The sequence below is a fragment of the Elephantulus edwardii genome, unplaced genomic scaffold (assembly GCF_000299155.1).
Source record: "Elephantulus edwardii isolate Elephantulus edwardi_28Jun2011 unplaced genomic scaffold, EleEdw1.0 scaffold00150, whole genome shotgun sequence".
In the NCBI taxonomy this organism is placed as follows: Eukaryota; Metazoa; Chordata; class Mammalia; order Macroscelidea; family Macroscelididae; genus Elephantulus; species Elephantulus edwardii.
In genome coordinates this window covers 3,043,919-3,069,785 of record NW_006399900.1, presented here as the reverse complement: position 1 = coordinate 3,069,785, position 25,867 = coordinate 3,043,919, and the positions used below count along the sequence as shown (strand labels likewise).

Sequence of the window (25,867 nt, the reverse complement as noted above, 5' to 3'; positions counted from 1 at the left end):
AATATACTAAGACACAAACAGAAAGTCTTCCACTCATGGAGTCTCTTAGTAGAATCACAGCACTACACAAATATTGCTTTTTTATTCTAAAGCTTTTTGATATGGTTACAAAATCCAGACCTCAGCTTTGCCCTTTAAATGCTGCTTTCCCCCCATATTACACCCAGTTTGAGGCAAGGGTATTTTAGAGGGCTGAGACTTCAGCAAAGTGCTTTGTGTATGACTAAATAATATTTGGTTTATGATGACCTTTTTTTAATTGTTTTGCTATAGTCCACTAAGTTATTTTTACTTTAAAATAAATCATTTTAAAATTCCCTTTCTCATCCACTTCCCTAAGCCTCTTCTTTTCTGTCCTCATAGAGAATTGATTAAATAAGTTCACACCAGCAACTCCAGAGAAATGGTTATACTTAAGTCACATTCATATTAAATAAGTTATATATATAAAAAACACCAGCTTATTATAATGTTTACACTTTCAGTATTTTTCTCCATTTACCTCTCCTGGAAATACTGGATTGGGTGTGATTTCAGTCCTCCCCACTATCCCTTCCGCGTCCTTCTGACTGCACCCGCCTGTGTTACCCCTAAAGGGAGAGTCAAGAGGTGTGTAGGCGTTGATGATGGCAAATGTGGCTTCAGATGGCAGTCACCTGGGCCTGGTGCATACCTCCTGTGTAACCGATGAAGATATTCATGTACTATGTACAAATATACACATATGCAGGTGACGAGGACTCTTCTCCAGGCAGACAGATCAGCGCAGAGCATCTGCGTCACAGATGCCAGAGATGGTGCCTCATTTCTTTCTCCCTTCTCCCCAGTCTCTTAATATTCTCTAGCTTCTTGGAATTGCTTGAAGTAATCTTCGTCTGAAGGACTCTCTGTGCACTTCTGTCCATTGTTGGGTGGTCGAGCCTCGTTATACCTGCTCCAGTCACCTTTGCAGATAATCCAGGGCAGAATGTCCACTTTATAGTGGAGCTCCGCTGAGAACTCGGTGCTGATGAGGTTGGGCGTCCCAGCCCCTTTCCCCCTCGTGATGAGCTGCATGTTGTCGCCATAGCAACAGTGCTGGGCAGCCAGTGTGGTGCTCTCGAGGGACAGCATGGATCGGATGCAGTACCGTGCTGTGGGCTTGTAGATCTCCAACTTCTCCTTGGGGCCGCTGGCATCTTTCCAGCGGAAGTCCTTGTGCTTGATGCGGTCGAAGATGTCTGCTGTGCTGTAGGCTACTTCGGTGGGATAGGAGCAGGGGCAGCTGGGAAGGTCGTTGATGACCTTGTGCATGTACTTCTTCAAGAACTCACTTTTGCAGCTCATCCAGCGCTCACAGCTGTCCGTGTCTGAAAAGGCCATAGAGAAACTCTCTCATCACAGGCAAGATTAGACGGTGTTAAAATCAACCACTCCCTCCTGCAGCCCCAGGCCCTAGCAGCTGTCTGCAAGACCTAAGTCATGAAATGTCACTCTTTTTTGCCCTTGGACTTCAGAGTTTGTCCACAGGCTCCCTTCCTTACTTTATTATGACATATTTTTAAATACTAACAGTAGAGAGAATAAGATCCATACAGTGACTGGCCATACTCCATCATCTAGGTGTAACCATCATGCCTTGTGCTTCAAGTTTTGTCTTTAATTTGGTGAAAACACAAATTATCTCTCCTAAATGTCTAACATACTTTGGACATGTTATAAGAAGAGACCGGTCCTTGGAGAAGGACATCATTCTGGGGAGGGTGGAGGGACAGCGCAGGAGGGGAAGGTCCTCTATGAGGTGGATTGATTCGGTGACTGGGGTTATCGGGATGGGAGTGTCAGAGACAGTGCGATTGGCACAAGACAGAGCAGAGTTTAGGGCTATTGTGCATAGGGTCGCTATGAGTCGCAAGCAACTCGACAGCACATAACAACAACAACAAATGTCACTAGGACAAGAACAAATAAAAGGGACCAATGCCGCTAACAAAATTAACAATAATTCACACGGCCATGCTAAATCTCCTCTCTAAATTAGGGGTAATGTGGCAGAAATGCCTTAGAGAAACATTTGAAGGGCTAAATTTTCTTTTTGCCACCCGGTGGTTTCAAGTAGGGCTAGATTTTTAATGTGTTAATGTTAAGCATTTAAAAACCAATGTTTTTGTTTGTTGTGTACCATAAAGTTGGAATCAACCCACAGCTGACCCTCTGGTGGGTTTTCAGAGGCAGTCAATCACACGGGAGCAGATTAGATTTCTATAAAACTGCTCCATGGAGAAAGGGCAATCTTGTCCTTTTGAAGTCCCTAGTGGTGTAAGTAGTTAAAGCACTTATCTGTTAATCAAAAGGTTTGAGGGTCCACTCAGAGATGCCTCAGAAAAGTAGTATTTGATGATCTACTTGTGCAAAAGTCACTGACTCACAAGAGGTCACAATAATTTGGAGTTGTCCCACTAGCAACTTCTTTCTTTTTCAAACATTCGGCTGGGGGTTACTGACTTGTAGCCCTCAGGCCCTGAACGTGCCTAAAGAGAAGCTGTGTGTGATTATTATCATAGTGAAACAGCCTGGGTTGGTTGCAAATATTTAGAAAGTGAACAATTTCACTTATATGTATGGATTTCTGGTTTCCTTTGAACGACCCAAAGATGTGTCCGCATAGTCCCTACATTCCTCCATCTGAATTACTGGGAAGTGATAGAATGGGAACTATCTTTTGGCTGGAGCAGGCACTACCTTTTGGACAATGGCTCGGCCTCTCCCTTTCACCCCAAAACCTGACTGATCCACTTCATCATGGGCTTTGTTTCATCTGGGGAGTATGAGACCTCTGATTTACTGAATACCTTGGCCAGGCTTCTTTCAGAAGCTGACCCTGAGGTGAAGACGCCAGTGGAGATGGTACTTTGGGAGAAGATTCTGAAAAGATATTGGTAGAGAAGCAGGGGGAGGAGGGAGGGAAGAGGAGGCCATCAACACAAAACTAAATGAAACCAAACCGGATGCAGAGGAATTGGCTCCAGTTCATGGTGGGGCCCCAAGTGTATGAGATTGTAAGAGTGTTTTTAGTGGTTGACGATCCCAGAAACGTGACAGAGAATTGTTGCTGTGAGTTAAAACTGTTGCACAGTCATGGATAGATAACTCAGCCTCACTTCTGAGGGGCCTTGGGAGGGACTTGAACAGCAAGCCTTTGGTTAGTGACACAGTGCATTAACTATCTGTACCACCCGGGGATTAAATAGTCAACCACGGCAAGAACTGGAGCTTAACTCAGTTGGGGAAACAGTGCAGAGAGCACATTCTAGAACTTTCCCACTCAGGGAAGGAGGGCTCTGGATATTTGCCCATGGGCTCTGTCAATAATGGAACAGGAACGCTTTTAGACATGCATTGGATGCATGTCTAAAATGTTGGAAAGAGTACTGAATCTCTTTTGGATTGCCAAAAGAACAAATAGTCTGTCTTGGAGAAAGTGCAGCCAGGGTGTTCCTTGGAAACAAAGATAGTGAAGCTTTGTCTCACATACTTCGGGCATGTTGTTAGGAGTCCCCTGGAGAGGGACATCATGCTTGGAGAGGTGGAGGGTCAGGGTAAGAGAGGATGCTGGATTGACACAGTGACTGCATCAATGGACATCAGAGATATCGAGGATAGTGTAAGACAGGGCAAGGCTCAGATCTGTTGTTCACATAGCTGCTATGTGTCACAGTCCCCTTGACGGCCCATAACAGCAACAACAAATCCCATCTTGGCATTTGCTTCTGAAGGGCCTAAAGGGACACAGGCTTCAATAGCAGAGACAAGGGAGGGTAAAAGGATCGTTGCCGCTTTGTTACGGAGCTCTTCCACGCAGCTTAGGTGTTGAGAAGTCCTAGAGTCTCAATCCTGATACCCCAGGAATGGAACGGCAGGTAAGATCAAGAACAGTCAGAGAATTTGAGCTTCTACACCTTGCTAGCTGATGGATTCAAGGTTAAAGAGAGGAAGAAGGATGTGAGCAGTGCTTTCAGATTCTGATCCTGTGTTTGGAAGGCTTGTGGGACCACAGCCGAAACCATAAAGAGGAGCGAGCTGAAGTTTCTCCAGGAAAATGAGGACGTGAGAGGTGTGGCACCTCCAGTGAGCTCTGAAACACACGGGATAAGGCTTAGTGCTTGGGGTCCTATGCTGTACTGCCTCGGATTGTATTTGAACTTAACCGCTCATTGTTGGCTCTGTAACCTTCAAGTTATTACACCTCACTGCCCGATGCTTCAGTCTTGTCATCTCCAAGTTAGGGATAAAGGTAGAGCCTGTCTGAGAATACTGAGGAGGAATAATCGGAAGAGAACTTTGCAAGTGTGTCCACCATACTGTCAGCTGGCACGATGTCTCAGGCTCTTTTCACTTGAGTCCTTTGGTTCTATGGCTACAACTGCTGACTAAGCAGCCGCTGAGAAATGGAGTTCAGTCCTGGGAAATTGTGTTTGAACATCTCCTTAGAGGGCAGGATCTTCAGGGAGAAGATCTCAGAAGGCGATGAAGACTAGATAATGGTTCTGTACGTCGCTGCAGGGTGCAGGATTTCATGTAGCTACTGGGATCCAGTGACTTCATTATTTTTTTATTGTTTATTTATCAAACTTGTACTATGCTTTCATTATGATAACTCAAACTTGTTGCCATTGACCCAGAACTGACTCGGAGCTCACCCTCCACTGGGGTTCGAGGCTGTTAATTGCACAGTGTGAGACTGTCTGTCTCTCTCTGGAAAAACCGCTGGTGGATTATTTCATGGGGGGGGGCGGTGTATGGTGAGGTGAGGGAAATGGAAAGACTCTGGTCTGAAAAAAATGTACTTGAATTTTGTAAGATGATGATGATGATGATGATGATGATGATAATAATAATAATAATAAAAACCAACCCAGAGAGACACCACCCTTGGGCTCGCAGTGCATTTCCCCAACTAGGGAGCCTATTCATGACAAGTGTTCTCTGAACGTAGACTCACTGATTCTACAATAATCCTACAAGATAGGGGCACCATTACCTCACACTATTTTGCAGATTACAAAACAGAAATGAGTGGGGCTAAGTCAAGTAACCTGATGTGCATCCCAATTTTTCTCATCTCTGCTGGGCATCTTGCATTTGTTCTTCTTATTCTTCCTCCCATTCTCCATGCCCTGAAAGGCTGACTACATGGACTGTGTCAATAGGTTCCCTGACACCAGGCCTCTAGTTGAATTCAGCTGATGGGAGGAGCCAAAGAGGACAGAGGGAGAGAGGATAATGATGCCAGAGTATTGATCCTCTCGGACGGTCCTCCTTCACTGGTTCATAATGACTTGACCATTCTTCTGGGGGCTAAAAAATGGGTCAGCCTCTCCAGACATGTACTGTTCCCACGTTCCAGTGACCCCTTCTTTTCTTAGTTCCTTTAGGCCCTGGTGGCCAGGGCTCCACTGTGGCCATTCTGAGGGTTTTGTATAAATCCTTTTTGACTTCTCTCCACCTTTCTGATAACTTTGTAAACAGCTCAATCATAAAATGCTCCACAGTTACCTATGTTGAGTAAGCCACACCCTTTCCTTCCAGGACTCTGAACCCTTTCCTCTGTGTGCCCGCTCATTCTCAGGGTGAGAGGCCCTTACAAATCTGGACGGTCCTCTATGAAGGGTAGGAGGGCGGCCTTCCCATCAGGTGTGACCAGGCACGCTGGAGGAGCTCTCTGCCCCAAAGGATTGCCTTTGTTTTTTCCCTGCTCTACAATTTTATGTAAAATTTCCATCTTTGAAGTTATGCCTTTGATGCATGGTATTCTCAGAAGGTTTCCGTTAAAATGCAATTCCACTGAGTCTGAGAGGGGGGCTGGGAATAAAAGTGAGCCTGGGTGACCCAGAATTCACAACTGCCTCAGTTTGGCTCAGAGATTTTTAAATAAATTATTATGGAGTGTTTAAAATTTTGAGAGAGGCCCCCTAAAGTCCCATATTTCTGGTCTCTTTTGGAAACCAGAATACCTGGCAGTAAGAGGTTTGTGCGGGACTTCTGGGGACTGTGAATATAGATTCCAGGCAGCTTGCACTCCAACTGTGGATGGATTAATTGCTAAATAAAGAATGTAGTTCCTACCTGCCTGTTGCCATGGAGACACAATTGCAGGCAGGTGGACACACTCATTTGGAAGGCACATAAGTTCTTCATTTTGCTGCGGTCTCTACTATTCCCTATTACCTCTTGCTACTATAGCTGTTCCAGCTTCTTTTCATCATAGTTCTGACACTGTTCTAGTTCATTCCTTAGTTTTCTTTTGCTTATATATAGACTTGTTCTGCATAGAGTCAGATCCTTATTCTATCCTGTCATTGAGGATTCAGGAGTAATCAAATTAAGGTGGCATGAGGGTTGGGAATTTGAATCCATAGTGATTCTGTGGGAGAAAGATCTGTTGATCTTCTTCAACAAAGACTTCAGGCAAGAAATACCTCTGGAGTATTCTAATACATCATATGGGGTCACTACAGTTGGAATTGACTATGGGACAGTCCCCAATACCAAAGAGACAACTTTTGCTAGATTAACTACCAAATAGTAAAGCTGTGAAAAATTGGGATTTAGAACTGTTAATTTAAAAAAAAAGTCATTCATTTTTGTTGAAAATACACAGCAGAATATATATCAATCCAATTGCTTTGATTGCACTGGTTCTAACACACTGATTATGTTCTTCAAGGTATGTAACCACTCGCAAGCCTTTTTTCCATGACTTGTTTCCTCCATGTTAGCATACATTCACTGTTCCCCAAACTTCCTATCTAGCCTGTGGAGCTGCTCTATCCGTTTGTTTCCAAATAGACAGTTCTTTAACAGAGTATAAGGCGCAAGGCAGACATTCTTTACTATTAAAGTGAGACTATCTGGTTTAAAGAAGACTTCAGGGGATATATTTAATTTTATTAAAGATTAACCTCAGGCAGTATTGTTTAAAAGATTAACCTCAGGATTCACTCAGTCTCTTGATTTTAGAAAACTTGAATTTCATGACTATTTTCTTTCCTGTGTTTTATTCCCTTTTGATTCGTATTCTAAAGGATTAGTCAGAAGTTCACTCATTGTCACTGGCACCCTCTAGTTCCACCGGTCTCAGAAAAAGGATGAAGTTCATCAAAGCCATTCTTCTGGACTCTTCTTCACCTGCTGCTCCAGATGACAAGGGACTAATAGTACATTGGATGCTGCTGGCACGATAACATGACTCGGGAAACACTATGAACTTTGATAAATGTCGATAGTTGTAGAGGGGCTTCAGACCTTTTGTTCATAGGGTCACTATGAGTTGTGCTCGACTCAAAGGCAATCAACAATGACAACAACAACAACAAGCACTACCTACTGAACAAGGAGGTGGAAAAGTGAAGCACGAAACACAATGGGATGTACCATGAAGCCAGGGCCTTATACCTCCAAATCCCATAAAGCGTCTAGCTGTGCAGAGCACCTTACAGTCAGAGACTCAACCTCACTGTCCTGAAGCCAGTTCCGACTCACAGCTGACCCTCCATCAGTTTTCGAAGACATGGAAGGAGACAGGCCATCTCTCTCCTATGCCACTAGGGCTCCCTAAGTACCTCAGCAGCTGCTTGTAAAAAACAATTGTCTATCACTCAAGAAAGGTTCATTAAAAGCACACCACTTACTGACATCCGTAGCATTAAGTGACTGTGTGACCATTACCTTTAATCAATGTGAATTTTCCATCATCATAAACAGAAACTATGCTTTTAACTAGGAAGCAGGGCACAAGTGGGGAGGCTAAGAAAGAATGTCAGGGTAGCAAGAGCGACAGGGCAGAAGTCTCACCTTTCTATGAGGGAGAAGATATTTGTCAAAGACAAGCTTTCATCTTGCACCTCACCTTAGTAGTAATTTTTAATTGTGCCTGGCACACATGTGTTTTTATTTACTCTTGTGCTCTCTAGTAGATAGTAGTGGGCATCCCAAAGGTTTATAAAATTAATGGAGGACATAATAGTGACAATATTCCCTCTCTCCTCCCTCTGCTGAAGAACTGTAAGAATCATTACTTGATTCTTTGGCCACCACTTATGAGGATAGAGAGGGCAAAATCCATGTCAGCTCATGCCTCTCTGATGGGCAAGTTTGTCCCTAAGAGAAGGGAGTGATCCCTGCCTCTTCTTTGCCATGGAGGTGGCACAGGAAGGAGGGTGGACACAGAAGTGTTACTTGGCTCTGTCTGGGGCAGCAGAAATGGGATTTCTCATCTTGCTTGGAGAGCATTCAGTGAGCAAGAAATACTGAGAGAATTGGAACCCATCAGAGGAAAATGAAGCCTTCACACAGATCCAAGGATGGCATTGCAAAGGAATCGCCAAAGCACTAAATCAATATTTGGATAAAGGAGAGAAAAAAAATCTGCTTACCAACTTCAAACAGTTTGGTGGCATTAAACTCCTCACTTCCCGCAAGCAAGCTCACTTCGGTGGCCGCTGTCCTGAAGGTGTCTTCAATTCCTGTACAGAGACAAAAGCTCATTTTCCCCCGGCTCTATGGAAAAAGTCAGCCCCTTCCCCTCCAAAAAATTAAAAAAACAAATACACCTGAACAAAGCCTTTCTTGTATTCATTACCGCTCCCTGGCAGGAACATGCCAGCAGAGGAAACAGTAAAAAGCAGGTAATAGAACATAAAATATATGAAAACCCCAGATACCATTGGCAGCATGAAATCATATCCAAATGTGCCTGAAAGAGCTGAAGGAACTCACTCACCAGGCTGGGGGATGGGTGTTGGCTGGGAGGACATGGGGCAGGGTGACTGCCTGGTGGTATCAGGGTGACAAACCAGGCTAGAGTCAGTAGCACTGCAGTTGTCTTTGCGAGCTAAGGTTCAAATCACCCTAGCTTTGTGGCCTTGGACAAACAATTTCATTTTTATGTGTGCTTCAATTTCCATATCTCTAAAATAAGAAAGGGTGCTCTGTTAGCATAGTGGTAAGGAGCTGGGTTGCAATCCTAAAGGTCCGAGGTTCAAATCCCCCAGCTTCTCCACAGGAGAAAGATAAACAATCTCCTCCTGTGTGACTAAACTGCTTCTGAAAACCTGCTAGAGGGTCAGCTCTGAGTCAGCTCTGACTCGATGGTACACAACGACAAAATGACCCACTTCAACAAGTTAAATATAAAAAAAAGCACTAGGAGAAAGAAGTAAATGATCTGTATTAGGCGGTAATTTCCCCTTTGTCTTTGTCTATGTCTAGTTCACTCTGAGGATGCAGCAGTCCATAGGCAACACAGGAAAAGATGAGATATTGCATATTCTAGGACTTTTAGGACTACCCATAATGCTCTAGAAGAAGGTGGGCTTCCATTATTTGCTCTGAAGAACAGGACCCAGCTTGTATCAACGTCTCCCCTTGCCCCACTGCACCCCCCACTCAGCTTTCTTTACAGAGAGGAATGATAGGCAACTAAAAGGAGCCCTGGGTATTGTGTACGATGTGTTGCGCTACAAATTGAAGGATTGGCAGTTCAAATCCACCAGTTTCTCCATGGGGGAAAGATGAGAGATCTCTTCCTATAAAAAGTTTCAGCTTGAGAAATCCAATGGAGGGTCAGTCTCTCTAAGTCAGAATTGACTTGACGATGACGAGTGAGTGCAAACTGAAGCAGAAAAGAAGTACTGTGGGACATGGAGCCTTCACTGTAGACATTTGGTCTCTTTGTTGAGCACAAACTGATGTCTTATAAGGGTTTGGTTTCTTCTGACTTTCTTTAAAGACTCTTCAAGCATATTTTTAGGGTGAAATAGGGGGTGAACTTTTCACACTATAATCTCTTTAAGGCCTGCAAGCCCTTGTCTGCCCCATACTTTTTTTTCCAAGTTTTCAACAATTTAATTTTGCTTGGTTCCATAATCAATACCCATGGCAGGAGGAACCAAGACATCAAAAGATGGACTGCCTTGAGAGGATGTGCTCTCAAAGACCTCCGCAGAGTTCTAGAGAGCAAGGAGGTCAGGTGGTTTTGGTTTTGTTTTTTTTAAAACTGGTATTAAAAAGTTCATATACATTGTGTTTCACACGATTCTTCATTCACATTGTGTTTCAAACAACCATTCTCATGTATTATGTTTTATAAACTTAGTCGCCATTGAACCTTGCCCATCATTACCTCGTCTTTTCACTCGGATCCTTCCCATTTCCTTTGCCCCCTCCCTCCACCACCAACCTGTGCAGCCCTGTGGTTTGAGCAAGGGTGGAAATCAACAGAGTCCACTTCCTAAGAAGAAGCACAACTGGAAATTGTTCACGCTCCACACACAGGAGCCCTGGAAAGCTGGAATGGCCAGGACTGGGGTCAGAAAGGATGCCAGGAGGACAGGGACAGGAGAGGTGCATGCACAAACAGGACGAGGCAGGTGGATTTCGGTACCTCTCCAGGGGAAGGGTTTTCCCCCTCTGCCACCATTTTAAAGGATTCCTCCTGGCTTGATTCGTGTGGCTTGTCAGCCACAGGAACTGAATGGAAAAAATAATACCTTTGAATTTCTGAATTTTGAGTACAAACATTCAAAACTCTTCTGATTCTTCAGGACCTCCTTTATCATCAACTTTTCTATTTCCTCCTTCTGCTCCTTCTCCTCCGATTTCTCCTCCTCCTCCTTTATGTTTGTCTTCATTTTCTTCTTGTCTTCCTCTAACTGATTTCTACCCAGGCAGACCTCACTTATCCCACCAGTCCTTCCAATGGCTTCAGCTTCTTCATGATGACCGTGAGAGAGATCAGAAAAAGCACCGCCACTTCTTACACTTCACCACCACTTTCTCCATAGAGCCCTTCTGCTAACATCCACATTCATGCTAATCTGGTCTTCCTCCTTTTCCTCATGGGCCTCTTTGTGAAGCACTTCTTCCTAGTTTCACATCTTGTCCCAGGGAATTTAAAGCAAAGGGTCATCCCAGTGATGTTAAAATAGAGGGTCTAGGGGATAGAAAGATGAAGTCTATAGAGTGGAGGGTCAAGTTTTCTTTCTCTGAAATTTCCTTCAACTGAACAATTTTGGGGTGTGTGGTTTTTTTGGAAGAGCCACAGATATTATTTTGGGCTGGCTGCCTCCTAACAAGGAAGAACACAAAGCAAATGTAATGAACCAGATAATAAATATCTAAAGGTTTATGGATCACATATGGTTTTGGCTGTATACTCGTCTGCTCCGTTCAACAAGCTTTTAGAACGCACGGGCCATATAAAAGCAGACCAAGACTGACCCATCGGCCACAGTTTGACAATCCTTGCTACACATAATCACAATGATTTTTTTTTCTTTAAACCCCTACTGTGGTTTCTTATTAAATTTGCAATTTGTGTGTGTGTGTGTGTTGTTGTTGTTTTGGGTGAAGTTTTGTTTTGTTTTCTAAAACTAACAATAGAGTATAGGAAATAATTGCCAAGTTGTTCTAGTTTGCTTTCTTAGAAGCCTTTGACAACATGCAGGCATTGCAGGCAGGATTAACTGTGCAGTCTTTCACTAGATGTCTGCTAAGGCTCTCGTCCTACCTTCCTTATCAGACCATGAACATCTAGCTCAATGTCCTCTTCAAGACACAAGCAAATGTACATCAAAAGCTCATATGAACCAGATCTCGCCCTTGTTCTCAGCAAGTTCCATATGATCTTGTCTCCTAGGTCACGGCTACTGCAAATGAGCATAAGACTCAGGAAATGCATCTTTTAAATTCATTCCGCTCATTTCTTATCTTTTTTTCTCTCACTCAAGCAAGAAGTCTTACTATTGGGATGGCTCTCATCTCAAAGGTCAGCTCTTATAATTTCGAAATATAAAGTAAGAGCTTCCTCTTGAACGCATGGCCAGCTTGCATACACCCACCTGGGCAGTTCGGGTGGTCACAAGTCCTCGATTCTGTCGCCGTGCAAGCGTAGCCACAAGATCGGGTCCGCTTCTGGTTGCCGTTCCCACACGTGACGCTACAGACAGACCAGAGACTCCAGTCACCCTCACCATCTGTGGAATCTGGAAGGGAACCAGGAAGACAGTCATCAGCCTTCCCTGTCAAGCAGCGAGTGAGTTCTCCACGTCCATCATCTCACTGTTGGATGTGGCCGGATGCCAGCTACAGACAAACAGCCTACAGCTCTAGGGCTCAGCTTCATTAGGGAAGGAGCCCTGGAAGGCACTGCAGAGATGAGCACATGGGCTAAGACCTGCCCCCTAGCACGTATCCAATATTCGTTGAGAGTTATTATAGTTGCAAAGCGTGGGATTGTGGAATAACATAGGGGAGAGTTTCCAAAGATGACCACCCCTCATTCCTTCTCATAAGACCGAGGGTCTGTTTTCCCTTCCCTCCACTGTGGGCTGGCCTTGTAGCTTACTGGAATAGAAAGCAATGCTCTGCTAGTTCTGAGTCTAAGCCTCGATGGGCATGGTAGCTTTTACCTTTGGCTCTGAGGAATCCTGTGATTGTTAAAGAGACTTGCGGTAGACACTTGTGAGTAACAGGACAGCACAAGGAGGGGAAGCCTCTTGAAGAACAGGCATTAGCCATGTGCATGAAGCCTTCTTGAACCTGACAGCTAGACTGACCTAGGCAATGCCGGGAGCGAACAGAGGAGCCGCTCACCCTGCCTGAAATCCCTGGCTGCAGAATCACACTTGTAACAGAAATAAACTACTGTTGTTTAAAGCACATTCGGGAATGATATGTTGTCCAGAAAGAAAAAAAAATATATGTATAGATAGATAAATAGCATTAAGGCTACGAACGGCTTTTTGGTCATCACTCAATATCCATCCACAGAACCTCTACCACCTGAAAGGCTTACAGCTCCTCCCCACTCCCCCTGCCCCCAAAGAAAGGTTTCAGTCACCGAAACTCTATGGACACAATGGCATCACCAGCAGTCAGAACCGACACACGGCAACTAGTCTTTTACTATCTCCTAGGCACGTGTGACATTTCTGTTGTTATCATGAGGTGTCATTGGGTTGACTGTACCTCTCAGTGACCCCATGAACAGCAGCAGAGCTGAACCTGGCCCTATTCTGTGCCTTCCTCACCATCTCTGACAGGTTTGAGCCCACTGTTACAGCTCCAGTGACAAACTGTCACTGTGTCAGTCCATCTTGCGGAGGGTCTCCCGCGCTTTCTCTGATCCCCCACCTTTCCCAGCATTATGTCTTTTCCAAGAACCAGCCTCTCCTGACAACATGCCCAACATATGTGAGTTGAAGTTTTACCACCCTCGCCTCTAAGGAACGATGTGGAATGTCTGATAAAGATCCAATTTATATTTACCCACTTCCACTAATTGTTTTCCTAGAAGTGACATTTTCATGGAAAGACACAGAAGGTAATAAGAAATGTTAAACGAGTGAGTTAACTAGGATGTTAGAAGCTGAGGAGAAATATGAGCTAAGAAAAAATTAGATCAGGGTAGTGTGACCTACAAGAGTAAGAGGTGAGAGAAAGGTTGGCTCCTTATGGTCACTTGGAATGACTGAGTGACTTGCCCAAGATCACACAGGTAACACAAGGGGAAATTTAGGGTATGGTACTAATCCCTTCATGGCTAAAGTAGAACTCCTGCGGTGCCCCTGCTGCGTAATCTTGTCTTCTGGTCTACCCAAAAGCTTCTCTAGCCCCAGGGCCTCTACTAATGCCAAGCACAGAGCAATAGGCCTGTGCCTTACCGGGAAGGGTACTCTTCTTACTCATTACAGGTTGTGATTGTTATTACGTAGGCCTGGTAAGAATGCCGTCCACACATGTTTCAACCTGAACCGTGGGCCCCGGGCCAGACTTGCTGTTTACACGGCGTTCTCTCAGAACACTCCTCAGGCAAAAGCAGCAGAAGAGAAGCCTCTTCAGCCCATTAAACAACGTCAGCAGGAGATTCATGGCTGTATCCTATTCCCTAAGCCTGAGGGGAAAGTGCGTCTCAGGCTTCCCTCCGCCAGGAGCTCCATCCACTTCTACCTTCTCCCAAAAAAAGAATTTTTCCGAAATTCATTTAAGAAATGATTTTCCAACCACATAGCCAAAGCAGCTGTTTGAAACTATTGCCTTATGTGCGGGAGTTGGGCCTGCTTCTCCAGCGTCAGCCTCCTTCACCTCGTTGCCACTTCTCAACAGGCATCAAGGCATCGGAGCTGCAGAGACAAGGAGCTCCCGAGGCAGGAGCAGTGGTTTTGCTCTCTGAGACCTGCCCAGTCCTCACACCAACCAATGGTTGTCTTAAGACCCACAGAGAAGTGGCTGGAACAATCTCATAATCATACCCTTGTTAGTATGAGCTGCCATGGACGCTACACCACACACACAAACACACACACACACACACACACACTCGATTCACTCGACCACATCATGAACATGTGACTGAGGTCAGATTTTGTTCAGAGGAATGACAACAAAAATAGTCCTAAATTAAGAGTATAAGATTTTAACCTTATAAGAAGAGGGAAATGGTAAGTCATAAAGTCTTCACACCACCTTTGAGGTGGGACCAACAACAACAACAACAACAAAATCACAGAAATAATTGAGTGATACCAAGCATCTTGCTTTGCTCAGCTAGGAGCCAAGGAGCCCTGACCGTCCAGGAATCTCTTGTTGCCTTTCCTCCCTGTTATAGAGACATAGAGAGCGAGTTTAGGGAAATGTGGTTGTGGTTAGGTGTCTTCAAGTCGACTATGACTCGAGTGACCTTAGGAACACCAGATCTGAACCTTGTCCTATCCTGCATGATCCTCACCATCTGTCATGCTCAAGGCCATTACTACAATCACTGTGTTAGCCTTGCTCTCCTTCTCTGACCTTCCAGCTTTCCCAGCACGATGTCTTTTTCCAAGGACTGGTTCCTCCTGAGAATATGTTCATAATAAGTGAGATGAAGTTTCATCCTCTTTGCCTCTAAGGGGCACTCTGTTTGCAACTCCTTCAAGATAGAATTTAGTATTAAACTACATGCATCCATATGAACATTGGGTTGGAATCTTTGCAATGAAGTCATTCCTTGTTTGTGTTTCTTGGAATGAAGCAATTAAATGTTAATACTGGGGCATACTGTTTGAAACATGACTTCCATAAGTCCTCTCCCCGTATTCCTCCCCTCTTAGTAATTCCACTCCCATGCTGATCCTAGGCTGCCAGCAAATCTGAAGCAAGCCGAGGCTTGAAAAGTGCTTGCACAGCCATGTCTGTCTTCCCAAGCTCTTGGAGCTTCTTCCTCCATGGTGTGAAAAGCCCAGGCTAGCTTTCTGGAGAGCCAGAGGCATGTGGAGAGGCCCCAGCCGACTGGACATCCCAGCGAGATCCCATCATTGTGAATGTGGCCATCTTGGGTCTCATGCAGGCCCAGCCACTCTCACTTAGCCCAGCACCACAGTCCAGGCCACCCATGGCATCAGGAGAGAGGTTCGCTTTGTTGTTTTAAGATACTGAACGTTGAGGGGAGGCAGCTGCTGAGTGGCAGAAGCTACCTGTTACAAATACACTAGGCACTTCTCCCTAGAGCTACCTGTCCTAATGGGGACCAGACTCAGGAACCATCCAGGATTTGTCAGCCCAGTAAGTAGCCTTCATCATATCTTTGTTTAAATTCACACAGACCTTTTCCCCCCAAATAATGCTTTGTTGTTGTTCTGTGCTGTCAGGTCACTTGTGACTCAGAGCGACCCTATGCACAACAGCTCTGAAGCCTGCCCTGTCCTAAGCCAGTCTCACTGACTCTGACACATTTACCCTCATGGCCCCAGTTACTGTGTCAATCCATCTCACCGAACATCTCTGTAATTATGTGGCTAGTCATTCCCATTGAAACTAGCAAGTATCTGACCTTGGGAGAAACATGTATGTCAGCCCACAGTCTGAAAACTTCCGCACCATTCTAGCTCAGATGAATATTGAAGTAAAGATGTCCCCTTAGAGATTTTCTGTTGGTTTAATGTGATTAGTGGACAGAAGAGAATTTCTAGGTGCTAGATAAAGTTTTGGGGGTGATACTGCTTTCTCACTATCACAAGCCTGCTCTCATCTCCCGCTGACCAGGGATCTCCCAGTGACCAGGGAAATCATTGCTTAGAGCAGAAAATCAATGGTAACAGTTATCACAAAGATAATAAAGGTGACAGTAAAATGAAGTCCCTGTGAGCAGCTGTATGGTGTGATGTGACAGCCCCTCTCTGAGACATCTGTGACTGTAACATTGGACTCAGGCGTATCAGAGTGGATGAGGATGGCACAGGACAGAGCAGGGTTCAGATCCACTGCTCACAGGGTCGCCATGAGTCCTAGTCGACCCAATGATACATGACAACACCTGAGACATCAAAGGGCTCAGTGAGAGAAGAAAGCAGTCCTTACACAATGGGCTGAATGCTGGGTTTTGATGGTGCCACCTGGAATGTTAAAGTGTCAGGAAACTGGAGTTCTGTGAGGCAGTTAAAGTATCAGGGCAACTGAAGTGACCTGGGTCTTGGCTCATGCTATAGGCAAGCTTCCACCATTTATCCCATGGCTACAACTGATACAGAAATTGCACAGAAATTTCCGCACTCTCTCTATGCGCCACCGATTAATGTCCTCTAACAGTCCCGCCGGTAAGTGGAAACAAACTTCTTTTAGTAGTTTAAACATTAATAGAGTGTTTTGACAGATGCTTGCCAAAACCTCTTCATTCTAGACAAACAGAATCCATTGCCCAGCATGCCTTGCAACTGGGATCAGGCCATACTGATTGGTCTCGCCCAGAGAATTGTTCAGATGTGCTGTGGCCCCTCTGGCAGGGATGGTTCTGACCATGTATGCTCCTTTTCCTCAATTCCTCTACTTCCTTGGCTAGGTCAGATACATAGGGAGCTGTGGTGGCCTAATGGCAAAGAGCTGAGCTGCAATCCTGAAGGCACGCTCTTCAAGGCAGCTCCATGGCAGGAGGATGGACAATCTCCTCCTTTGTGATTACTGCCTCTTGAAAACTCACTGGAGGGTCAGCTATGGGTCGGTTCTGACTCAACTGTAAACAACAACAGGTCAGATACTCATCAGATAAGACTCAGACTCGGAAGGTAAGTAGCACTTCATATGGATAAATCCTGGGCTCCTGAATGACTGAGTGGAGCTGAGCCCATCCTGGCCTGTCCATCATCCCAATTTGGGTGAGATTAAGCCTTTACGACTTTATGTTACTGAATTTGGAAGTTGGGTTGCTACTTCAATTATCCTACTATTAATACCGGGGAATGGAAACTCCCAGCTTGGGCTCTTGAAATGTATTAAGTGGTGTCTTAATGTGATACACATGCTCACAGAGATTCCTGAGAGACCCACTTCTCCACGCCCTGCCAATATCAAACAGAGCAGTGCCTCAATAAAGGAAACAGCTGGATGTGCTGCATTTATGAACTTGATTTTCAACATGAATATTTATAGTCAGAAACCCAAGCAAGGTATATTGGTCATTTCGTTTTTAGAAAAAGAACTAATTTCTTAAAAGGCAGAACTCCAAAGACCCTTAACTAGAAAAAAAAAAATCTCTCCCAGGATAATTGGTATGATTTTAAAATTATAGTCTTTCCAGAAAAATGTGGCTGCTGGTGCCTCACTGGGGCTTCTGTGGAAGAGAGTCCTTCTGAAGTATGCTTCAGAGAAGACCAAAAGCCACATACTATAAACTGGGTTTTGCTTGGCTCCACGTCCTTTAGGCCTCATCATCCTCCCCACTAATTTTATAATACTGGGTGGTAAACTCACCATACTCTGGCTGCTCTTTGGTTTCAAAAGTCCGGTGGCCTGGGGCCGGACGGTCCCACACCCTGGGAGGGTTGAGGAAGTTGCTGTCGTCTGAGGTACTGTCATATCTGTAGTCCTGATCCCCGCTGTTCACCCTTGCCAAGGACAAGGACCTCTGCCACCAGGCCCGCCAGTCGGGGGATGGGACTGACCAGCTGGGCGGCTTACTCTCTGGAGGCTGGTCTTTCTCTGCTTCAGAGTCAGGACCGTCGACCACTTCTATGGTGACCTGAAGAATTCAGAACACGCCAGAGTCAATGAGGAGCCAAAAGTGTCCAAGCTGCACGATCTCTGCAAGCAAGTCTGACAGAGCAGAGGGAGTTATGGCTGTGTCCCTTGGGAAGGAAAGCATGAATCATATGGTGATAAATGGGAAACGTCCAGGTATGGCCCCGATGAGTTCTAGGACTAGACAGACTGAAATGAATGGACTTTGGGGAGGGGAGTCAGTATTCTGTCATCAGCATCTCTGTTTTATTGATGACTAAATTACTAGGAAACCTTTAATTCAGAGAATAAACATGTACAAGTTATGTTCTAAGCTCTGGCAGGCTACTCTGTAGCCAGCTGTACTGCTAATTCAAAGGTCCCACACATCTCTCTGGTGGTTCAAATCCTCGGGAGAAAGATGAGCAATCTCCTCCCATGTGATTTTTTTGAAGCTGAATTTACTTGCTGGCAATTAGAGGTTGATTTAGGACCTTCAGGAACCTGAACACGGAAAAATAATAATAATAAAGCCTAACATTTATTGAGTAATAGCTATGTGTCAGAAAGCTGGACAATGACTAGGGATGATAGTAGGAGAATTGATGCCTTTGAGCTGTCGAGCTGGAGAACAGTATTGAATATACCATGGACTGCTAGAGGTACAAACAGATTCGTCCTAGAGAGGATGAAACCAGGCTGCTCCTCGGAGGCAAGGATTCTGAAGCTTCATCTGACATACTTCGGACATGTTGTAAGGAGGGACCAGTCTCTGGAGAAGGACGTCATGCTTGGGAAGGTGGAGGGACAGCACAAGAGAGGAACACCCTTGATGAGATGGATTGACTCAGTGACTGGGGTAATGGGGGTGGGTGTGTCGGAGACAATAAGATTGGCACAAGATAGAGTAAGGTTTAGGCTGTTGTATATGGGGTCGCTATGAGTGCAGGTGACTTAATGGCACATAACACACACACACACACACACACACACACACAGTTCTGTACCAGTCACCATTTAAATATATTAATTTACTTAATCCTCTTAAAAACTTATAAAGCTAATATTGTGTATTGACTCCAGTGGTCAATAATCTGCCAGAACAGTGCCAGCAATCACCATCATTCTCGTAGGTACAGAACAATCTTCCCATTAAGAGATGGAGTCTATCTTTGAATATGGGTTTGTCCTGTGACTTGCTTTGCCTCAGAGAATGTTCTGGGAATGACATTGTGTGACAAGCTTTTCAGTTTTCATTTTCAATTTCTTTTTAGAAAGGAGAATTCCTATTTGGAATATGAGGAAATCCAGCCTAGACTATTGCACAGAGAGTGAAAGAGGCAGCATTGATAAGAGCTGGGGCACTTGGCCCTTCAGCCAATGGTCAGCTCCATCCAATGCTCCAGTCATGTGAGTGGGGCCATCTTAGATCTTCTATAGAAATTTAGCTACAATGACAACAAAACAACATAGAGAGAGCTCTGTTGGCCTAGTGACTAGAAAGTGATGTTACCAAGCCAAAGGTGGGTGATTTTAGTCTGCGGCCCTCAGGCCTGGTTTTAATTGTTTTTGGTCAAACATTCTTCTAAGTGGCATAGTCTGGCCTATCCACTTGCTGTACAGAGGTAACTTGTGGTTGCTGTGATGCTGAACACTGTGACACTGATTTGTCAAATGTGATAATGGTTACCCATGGCAGACAGTGTTTGGTGGAGTCCCTGATTAAAACACGCTTAGAAGCAGGAGTGGCAACCACTTCTGAAAGAGCTTGCCTCTGGAAACCCTATGAACTTGGAGAAACAATGAAAGTTATACAAGTGTTCAGGTCTTTTGTTCATAGGTCGCCATGAGTGGTCTACAACTCTACAGCACTTAACAACAACACCACAGAAATTTGAGTCAGCTCAGCAGTACCACATGGGACAGAAACATGTCCTTCAGCTGAACTATGTTCTAATTCTGAGTCACAAAATCATAAGCAATAACATCGTCATTGCTTCAAGTTTTGCAATGATTGTTAATAAATAATGAATAGCTTGTCACAGCCATGGGAAAGGACCACATAGATATGAATAACTTGCTTAATGTCACAGTAACAGACTTTGGAAAGGCTGCACGCTGCTAGGTAATAGACTTAGGAAGCCTGTCTCCAGAGTTCATGCTCTTGTTAACTTTGCCACACTGCCTCTCAAGAAGGTAGTGCGAGACCTACTGTTCTTTCATGAAACCTCGGGATTTAATCGTCAGAGACGCTGCTGGGGAGCTGGAGAGTGCTCTGTTAAGGCTGCATACGATACAGCGAGTAAACACATGGCGTGTAAGCAAAGACTCCTCAAGATCTGATTTTGACAGCTACAGTTTTAACTCATCAAGTAGCCCAGGCCAGGCCCAAAATGGTGGACTCCTTAAGTCAACCCTTAGGACCAAAGTAGGTAGTCCCTAAGCTAAGGTTGGAACTTGTCCTCAGATTTATGCATCTAATTGGAGCCTAATTTTGAAGTCTGTTATGTGGTTAAAGGAATGCAACTTGTTGGCTCCAAAAGACAATCAACGAAGAGAAACTTGTTTTTTAAAAATACAATAAAAGACTCATTGGGCTCATTTGGCCATCATATAGCTCTTGCAATACCCCCTGGATGAGTTATGTGTAAATGAATCAGAAACACGCGATCCAAGTAATCAGCGCAAGATGTACTGGGCAGATGTAGCCCCGGTGTTGCCCCAACCCGATGTCTGAGAGTTGCTGAGAGGCTCTGCCAAATTGCCCTTGGGTGTGGCCATCCCACAGCCAAACAGCCCTTTCCTTTAGAGTGAGGAATGGGAGGGTGAGATCCAGCTCACTTTGACCTTCAAGAAAGTCACCAACTGATGGGAGCCCAGTTTGTTCCCCTGGGTTATCTTATGTGACCATGGTCAAATGCATGGCTTTGACTCAGAATCGAAAGGGTCTTCAGTCCCAAAATACACTTAGCCCAAAGCAGATCAAGTACATCTTCCTTTTCTAGTCTTTGATGCCTGCAAAAGCACCACACTTTATCTTATGCCACTACCATTATCTCAGCCTCTTGTGTATTTTATAAATAATCATTGAACTTTTTAGTGATCACTAAGGAGGAAAGGATGAGGAAGCAAACAAAAACATCTTGTGTCAATGCTGGTTGCGGGAACCGACGGTTGTGGAGAGGTGGTGACTGGCTCCTACGTGCAACCCTGAAACGCCAAGTGCAGCAGACCTGTGCAGTGGGCAAGGGACAAATCAATGCTGAATCTTTGCAAACACAACCCTTCTCCTTTGCTAGCTTGTCCTCCTCTGCCTGCAGACAGAACTGAGCTCAATAATCATCTGCAAAGCTATTAAGGGTCTTAGAGGGGAGAGGCTGTGGAGAGCCAGGCAAACCTGCAATTATGGTAATGAAATCAGTCTCCGGGTAGGAGATAAGGGGGAACACCCCCCCCCCAACAGTTTTGGTATTTCATTTGTGTTCATACTGGAGTCAAGGGGATTGCCTAAACAAAACACAGCCTGCAATTTCTTCAGCCTAGGAATAAAAACAATTTCATGTTTCAAGCTCTTACCGTCAGTACGATTTTTTCCTCTCAAACTGCTGCTTAGATCCAAACAAAATAGATTTGTTGCCTGGCCAGGCAATGAGTAGCAAACTGTGGGTTTACTCCAAGAGCTATATCAATGACTACATCTCAACAGCTTAGAGGTTTCTTTTTCCCATTTAATTTTTTTAGCCACTGCCCCAACTGCATCGAAACAAAACAAGCAAGCAAGCAAACAAACGAGAAACCCTCTTACAGTTCATCCTTTTCTAGAATTAATGGTGTGGAGTCCTTAATCTGCTATGAAAAGAGATTCATAGACATCCAATGAACAAGTTAATATGTATGATTGCTGACTTCTAAAATGATGGAGATTAACTCATTCTAGACTTGTTGTTGTTGTTGTTATGTGCCGTCGAGTCGCTTGCGACTCATAGCGACCCTACGTACAACAGCCCTAAACTCCGCTCTGTCCTGTGCCAATCGCACTGTCTCTGACACTCCCATCCCAATTATCCCAGTCACTGAATCAATCCACCTCATAGAGGGCCTTCCTCTCCTGCGCTGTCCCTCCACACTCTCAAGCATGATGTCCCTCTCCAAGGACCGGTCTCTCCTCACAGCATGTCCAAAGTATGTTAGACGGAGCCTCAGAATCCTTGCCTCCAAGGAGCCACCCGGTTTAACCCTTTTCAGGACAAATCTGTTTGTTTTCCTAGCAGTTGTTTAAGCCAAAGAATCCTTCCAGAAAGATGTCTCGAGTGATAATCACTGTGTTGAGCTGAGGGGGGTGTGTGTGAGCACAACATATTTCCAAACTGACGAACACTCCAGATCTTACAGGCTTTCTCATACTTGAGACATATTATTGAAGTGTCAGGTTTGTTTATTCTAGACTTTCTAACACTATGAAAACAGACAGTTTAAAAAAAGGAGGAGGGGAGACTCTTTTAAAAGCCTCAAGTCCAACTCTTGGCAAAGTTTTCCCAGACCTAAGGAAGAAAATCCAACGTTGGTGCTAAACATGAATTCTGTCTAGAATCATGAGGTGAGGATAAGGTACCTAGCTTCTTTCTTTCTCTTGATACTTAACACATTTATAAGAACCAACCCCCCACCCCCCACTCCGTCCTCTGAGAAGCATTTTCTGTGGAGAAATAAACAGAATTCTCACTCCAATGGATACTATGCACATGGAGGTAAGAATACGAAAGCCACACATGTTTCTCAGAAGACCTCAAGCCTTGTGAGCAGCAACTGTGGGGCTAGTGGTGTTTGGTTGGTATTTCCCAGAGAGGAAATTTAGTGCTGGGGCCAGAGGGCGGGGAGGTAATTTCCACAGCAGCATACAGCCTCCTGGCTCTGGAAAACCCTCTCTTGAGAAGGTTTTGTCTCAGGCGATACTAGCCCTCCTTCCTTGACAACTGGACAAGGGACATGGAATGCCCTCCTCTAAGACCCATCAGGGCTACAAAAACAAACCACAGCAATTGGAGACTGGCAGTGTGCTTGCCCCGAAACACGCACTCTGTCGACACAGAGGAGTTGCGATTTCCAGGTGTAGAAACTAGACTGGAGAATTTGAGCTCCTGGGATGTACAACAAGGAAGATAGGGCATTTAAAAAGGAAGTCTTCTAGGGAGCTCTGGTGGCCTAGTGGCAAGAAGCTGCACTGCAATCCCAGAGGTACAAGGTTTGAATCCACAGACGCTCTGCTGGAGAAGGAGGGAAAATCTCCTCCTGTACCAATCAGATCTGATTTGACGGTACACACACACACACACACACACACACACACACACACACAGTAAAATGAAATAAATGAAAAAATAAAAGAAGTCTTGTAATTCTCAGTTATTTTCTACACATTTCCTCAGTCATCTTTATGCTCATCATTCTCGTCAACTAGCATCTTGTCAGTTTGGGGGAGCCTCCCTTGTTCCTGACTCTGCGTTCAGTGCTTTGTGTTGATGATATTGTTGAATCCTCACAGACAACCACACAGGTGGCAGCACGATCATTCAAGGGAGGCTCCGGGCGGCCCAAATAGTCACGAGTACAACTACTAACGAAGAAGTTCATGGTTTGAATCCACTCAGAGGTGCCTCAAAAGGAAGCCTGGTGATGCACTTCTGAAAGGTCACCCTCTGCACACACTTGATGACAGCTGGGACATGGTCACCATGACTTTAAAGAGAAGGAAAAGGAAAAACACACATGCTGCACCATCTGTATGAGGCCACAGAAAGTCAAGAATGGCCTAATAAATGGGGATGCCAGCGTCCAAATGCAAATCACTCTGCCTCCCTCACTCATGCTACTGACAGCAGTGCCCGGGAGGACCCAAAGCTCATGGAGGCAGCCTGTCCCCATGGGTGTGTGACCAACATTCTAGGAACAAACATGTCTTGGTTCTTATCCAGCCAGACATGGCATTCCTAAGTATTTCAGTGAAACACAATAGGAATCTTCAGTGGAGCATGTACACATTCTACAGGCTTGGCCAATCATCTCATGGTCTTGTGGTTCTCTGAGGGGCCAGGAAGCAAGACTGGAGAATCGTTCTAATTCCCCTTCAATGCAAGTAAAGCAATAAGCACAGTATGTTGGCTGGAATGAAGAAAAATTTCAGCTTGATCCAGAAGAAGAGAAAGATTTGGTTGTGAATGGCTATTAATGTGGTGGGCCTAATAATGAGCTTAGTTGAAAGGGTTCTCTCTTTGTTATCTGATGAGCAACTACAGAACAAAAATCCAGATAATGACAGTAAAGTTTAAATCTAACTTGTCCTGAATAATTTTTTTCTTTTTTTAAAACAAAACCCAACCTCTAGGCACACGATTTGAACCTGCCTCCTGCTGTGTGGGAGAAAGATGGGCAATTTCTTCCCATGTGATTTACTGCTTGTGAAAACCTGCTAGCGGGCCAGCTACGGGGCGGTTGTGACTCGATGGTACTCAACAACAAGCGTTGTTTTGGATTTCTTATAGAGATTTGGCTCTGGAGTTTGAGACCGTTTATTTCCATTTTGTTCGTAGTTTGTGTTTTGCCCATCTGCTCTCACAACCTGCAGCCAGTCTGAATTGAACCTTCAGAGTCTGATTAAATTGGAAGAGAGGCTGCCTGACTCGAGGTGGGGGACTGGTGGTCATCAATGTTCCAAAGAAGCTTTGTGGCTTAAGAAAATGATGTTGTGACTTTATTTTAGAGTCCCCTACGGGTTCCCTAAAAGTCAAGAGGCTGAAGAAGGAGGTCTCTGTGTCCTTGTGTCTCAGGAAGGTGTGGGCTGTTTCTTGGACCCCCAACCCAGGGTGTGGGAAAAGGGTCCAGAGATTGGCAGGGCTTGGGGGAGGGTGAGCTCAGAGAGTGGGATGTCAGATTCCTGTTCCGTTCCCTAGTTCCAGAGGAAGAGGAGATGAGGTGGAGTGAGGGGCAGGTTGCCAGGGGAGGGGAGATGAGGCCAGTCAGTCACAGTTGGCAGCGGAAACTACCCACCGATGGGCCCTTTCACCTGTCTTCACGCTGCCGCCTGGGGGTGAGAATGCTTTGACTGGAGCACGGCGAGGAGCGGGGCTGTCTGCTTTGCTGAATCGGCCTGTGTCAAATCAGTGGATTTCAACAAAAGAACTCCGCTGTACGGAAGGGGTGAGGGTTGCCAACCCAGGGACCATCACCCGCTTGGGAAAAACACCTCAGCTTTTAAAGGACCACCAAGGAACTGGTTTACTCAAGTGCAATGGTGCATGGGCAGCAGCGGCCAGTGGGGTGTGTGTGTGTGTGTGTGTGTGTGTGTGTGTGTGTGTGGCATGCTTACACACAGAGACAGGCCCATGGCCCCCAGGAGCAGCAGCGGTTTCATTCTTTCTTTAAACTTCTTTCTAAACAACCAACGCTAACGTTTGTAGTCTTCTCAGAAACAGGCCAGAAAAGTAGCTCAATTTCCTTTTCTTTAAGGCTTTGAGATCAATAGTAGATCAATATTTGCCCCTTGTGCCCTCACCACTTCCTATGTCTGTGGAAAGTTAAATATAAGGTGGTTGCAGAGAGCAAAAATGGAAAGAGTCCTTGGACAGTGAGCAAACAGTGTCGGACTAGTCTTTTTGGGTGTCTGACTTAGATTTGGGTGAGAGAGGAACTGGTTTTGAATATCCAGCAGAAAAGCTAAATGAAAACTGATGATTTTTCACTTGGTAAAATAATTTTCACTTGATAAAATCACTCCTCAAATGAAAATTGATAATTTTTGAGAATTGCTGCAGGCATTGTTGTGCAAAGAATCAATCAAGAAGGACATGGGAGGGGGCTCTGG

The 25,867-nt window shown here is 45.0% G+C and overlaps 1 protein-coding gene across 1 annotated transcript in view; it reads right to left on the bottom strand.

Annotated features, from left to right (window-relative positions):
• Positions 1 to 831: 831 nt before the first annotated feature.
• The window catches only part of ISM1 (isthmin 1, angiogenesis inhibitor), a 123,222-nt gene continuing 98,186 nt past the window's right edge, over positions 832 to 25,867 (bottom strand). Inside the window, exons 6-9 of the mRNA XM_006894760.1 lie at positions 17,764 to 18,031; positions 11,880 to 12,023; positions 8,415 to 8,504; positions 832 to 1,349 (exon numbers count right to left, since the gene is read on the bottom strand). Of these exons, the coding sequence (XP_006894822.1) occupies positions 832 to 1,349; positions 8,415 to 8,504; positions 11,880 to 12,023; positions 17,764 to 18,031 (1,020 nt within the window). The remainder of the gene's footprint in view (positions 1,350 to 8,414; positions 8,505 to 11,879; positions 12,024 to 17,763; positions 18,032 to 25,867) is intronic.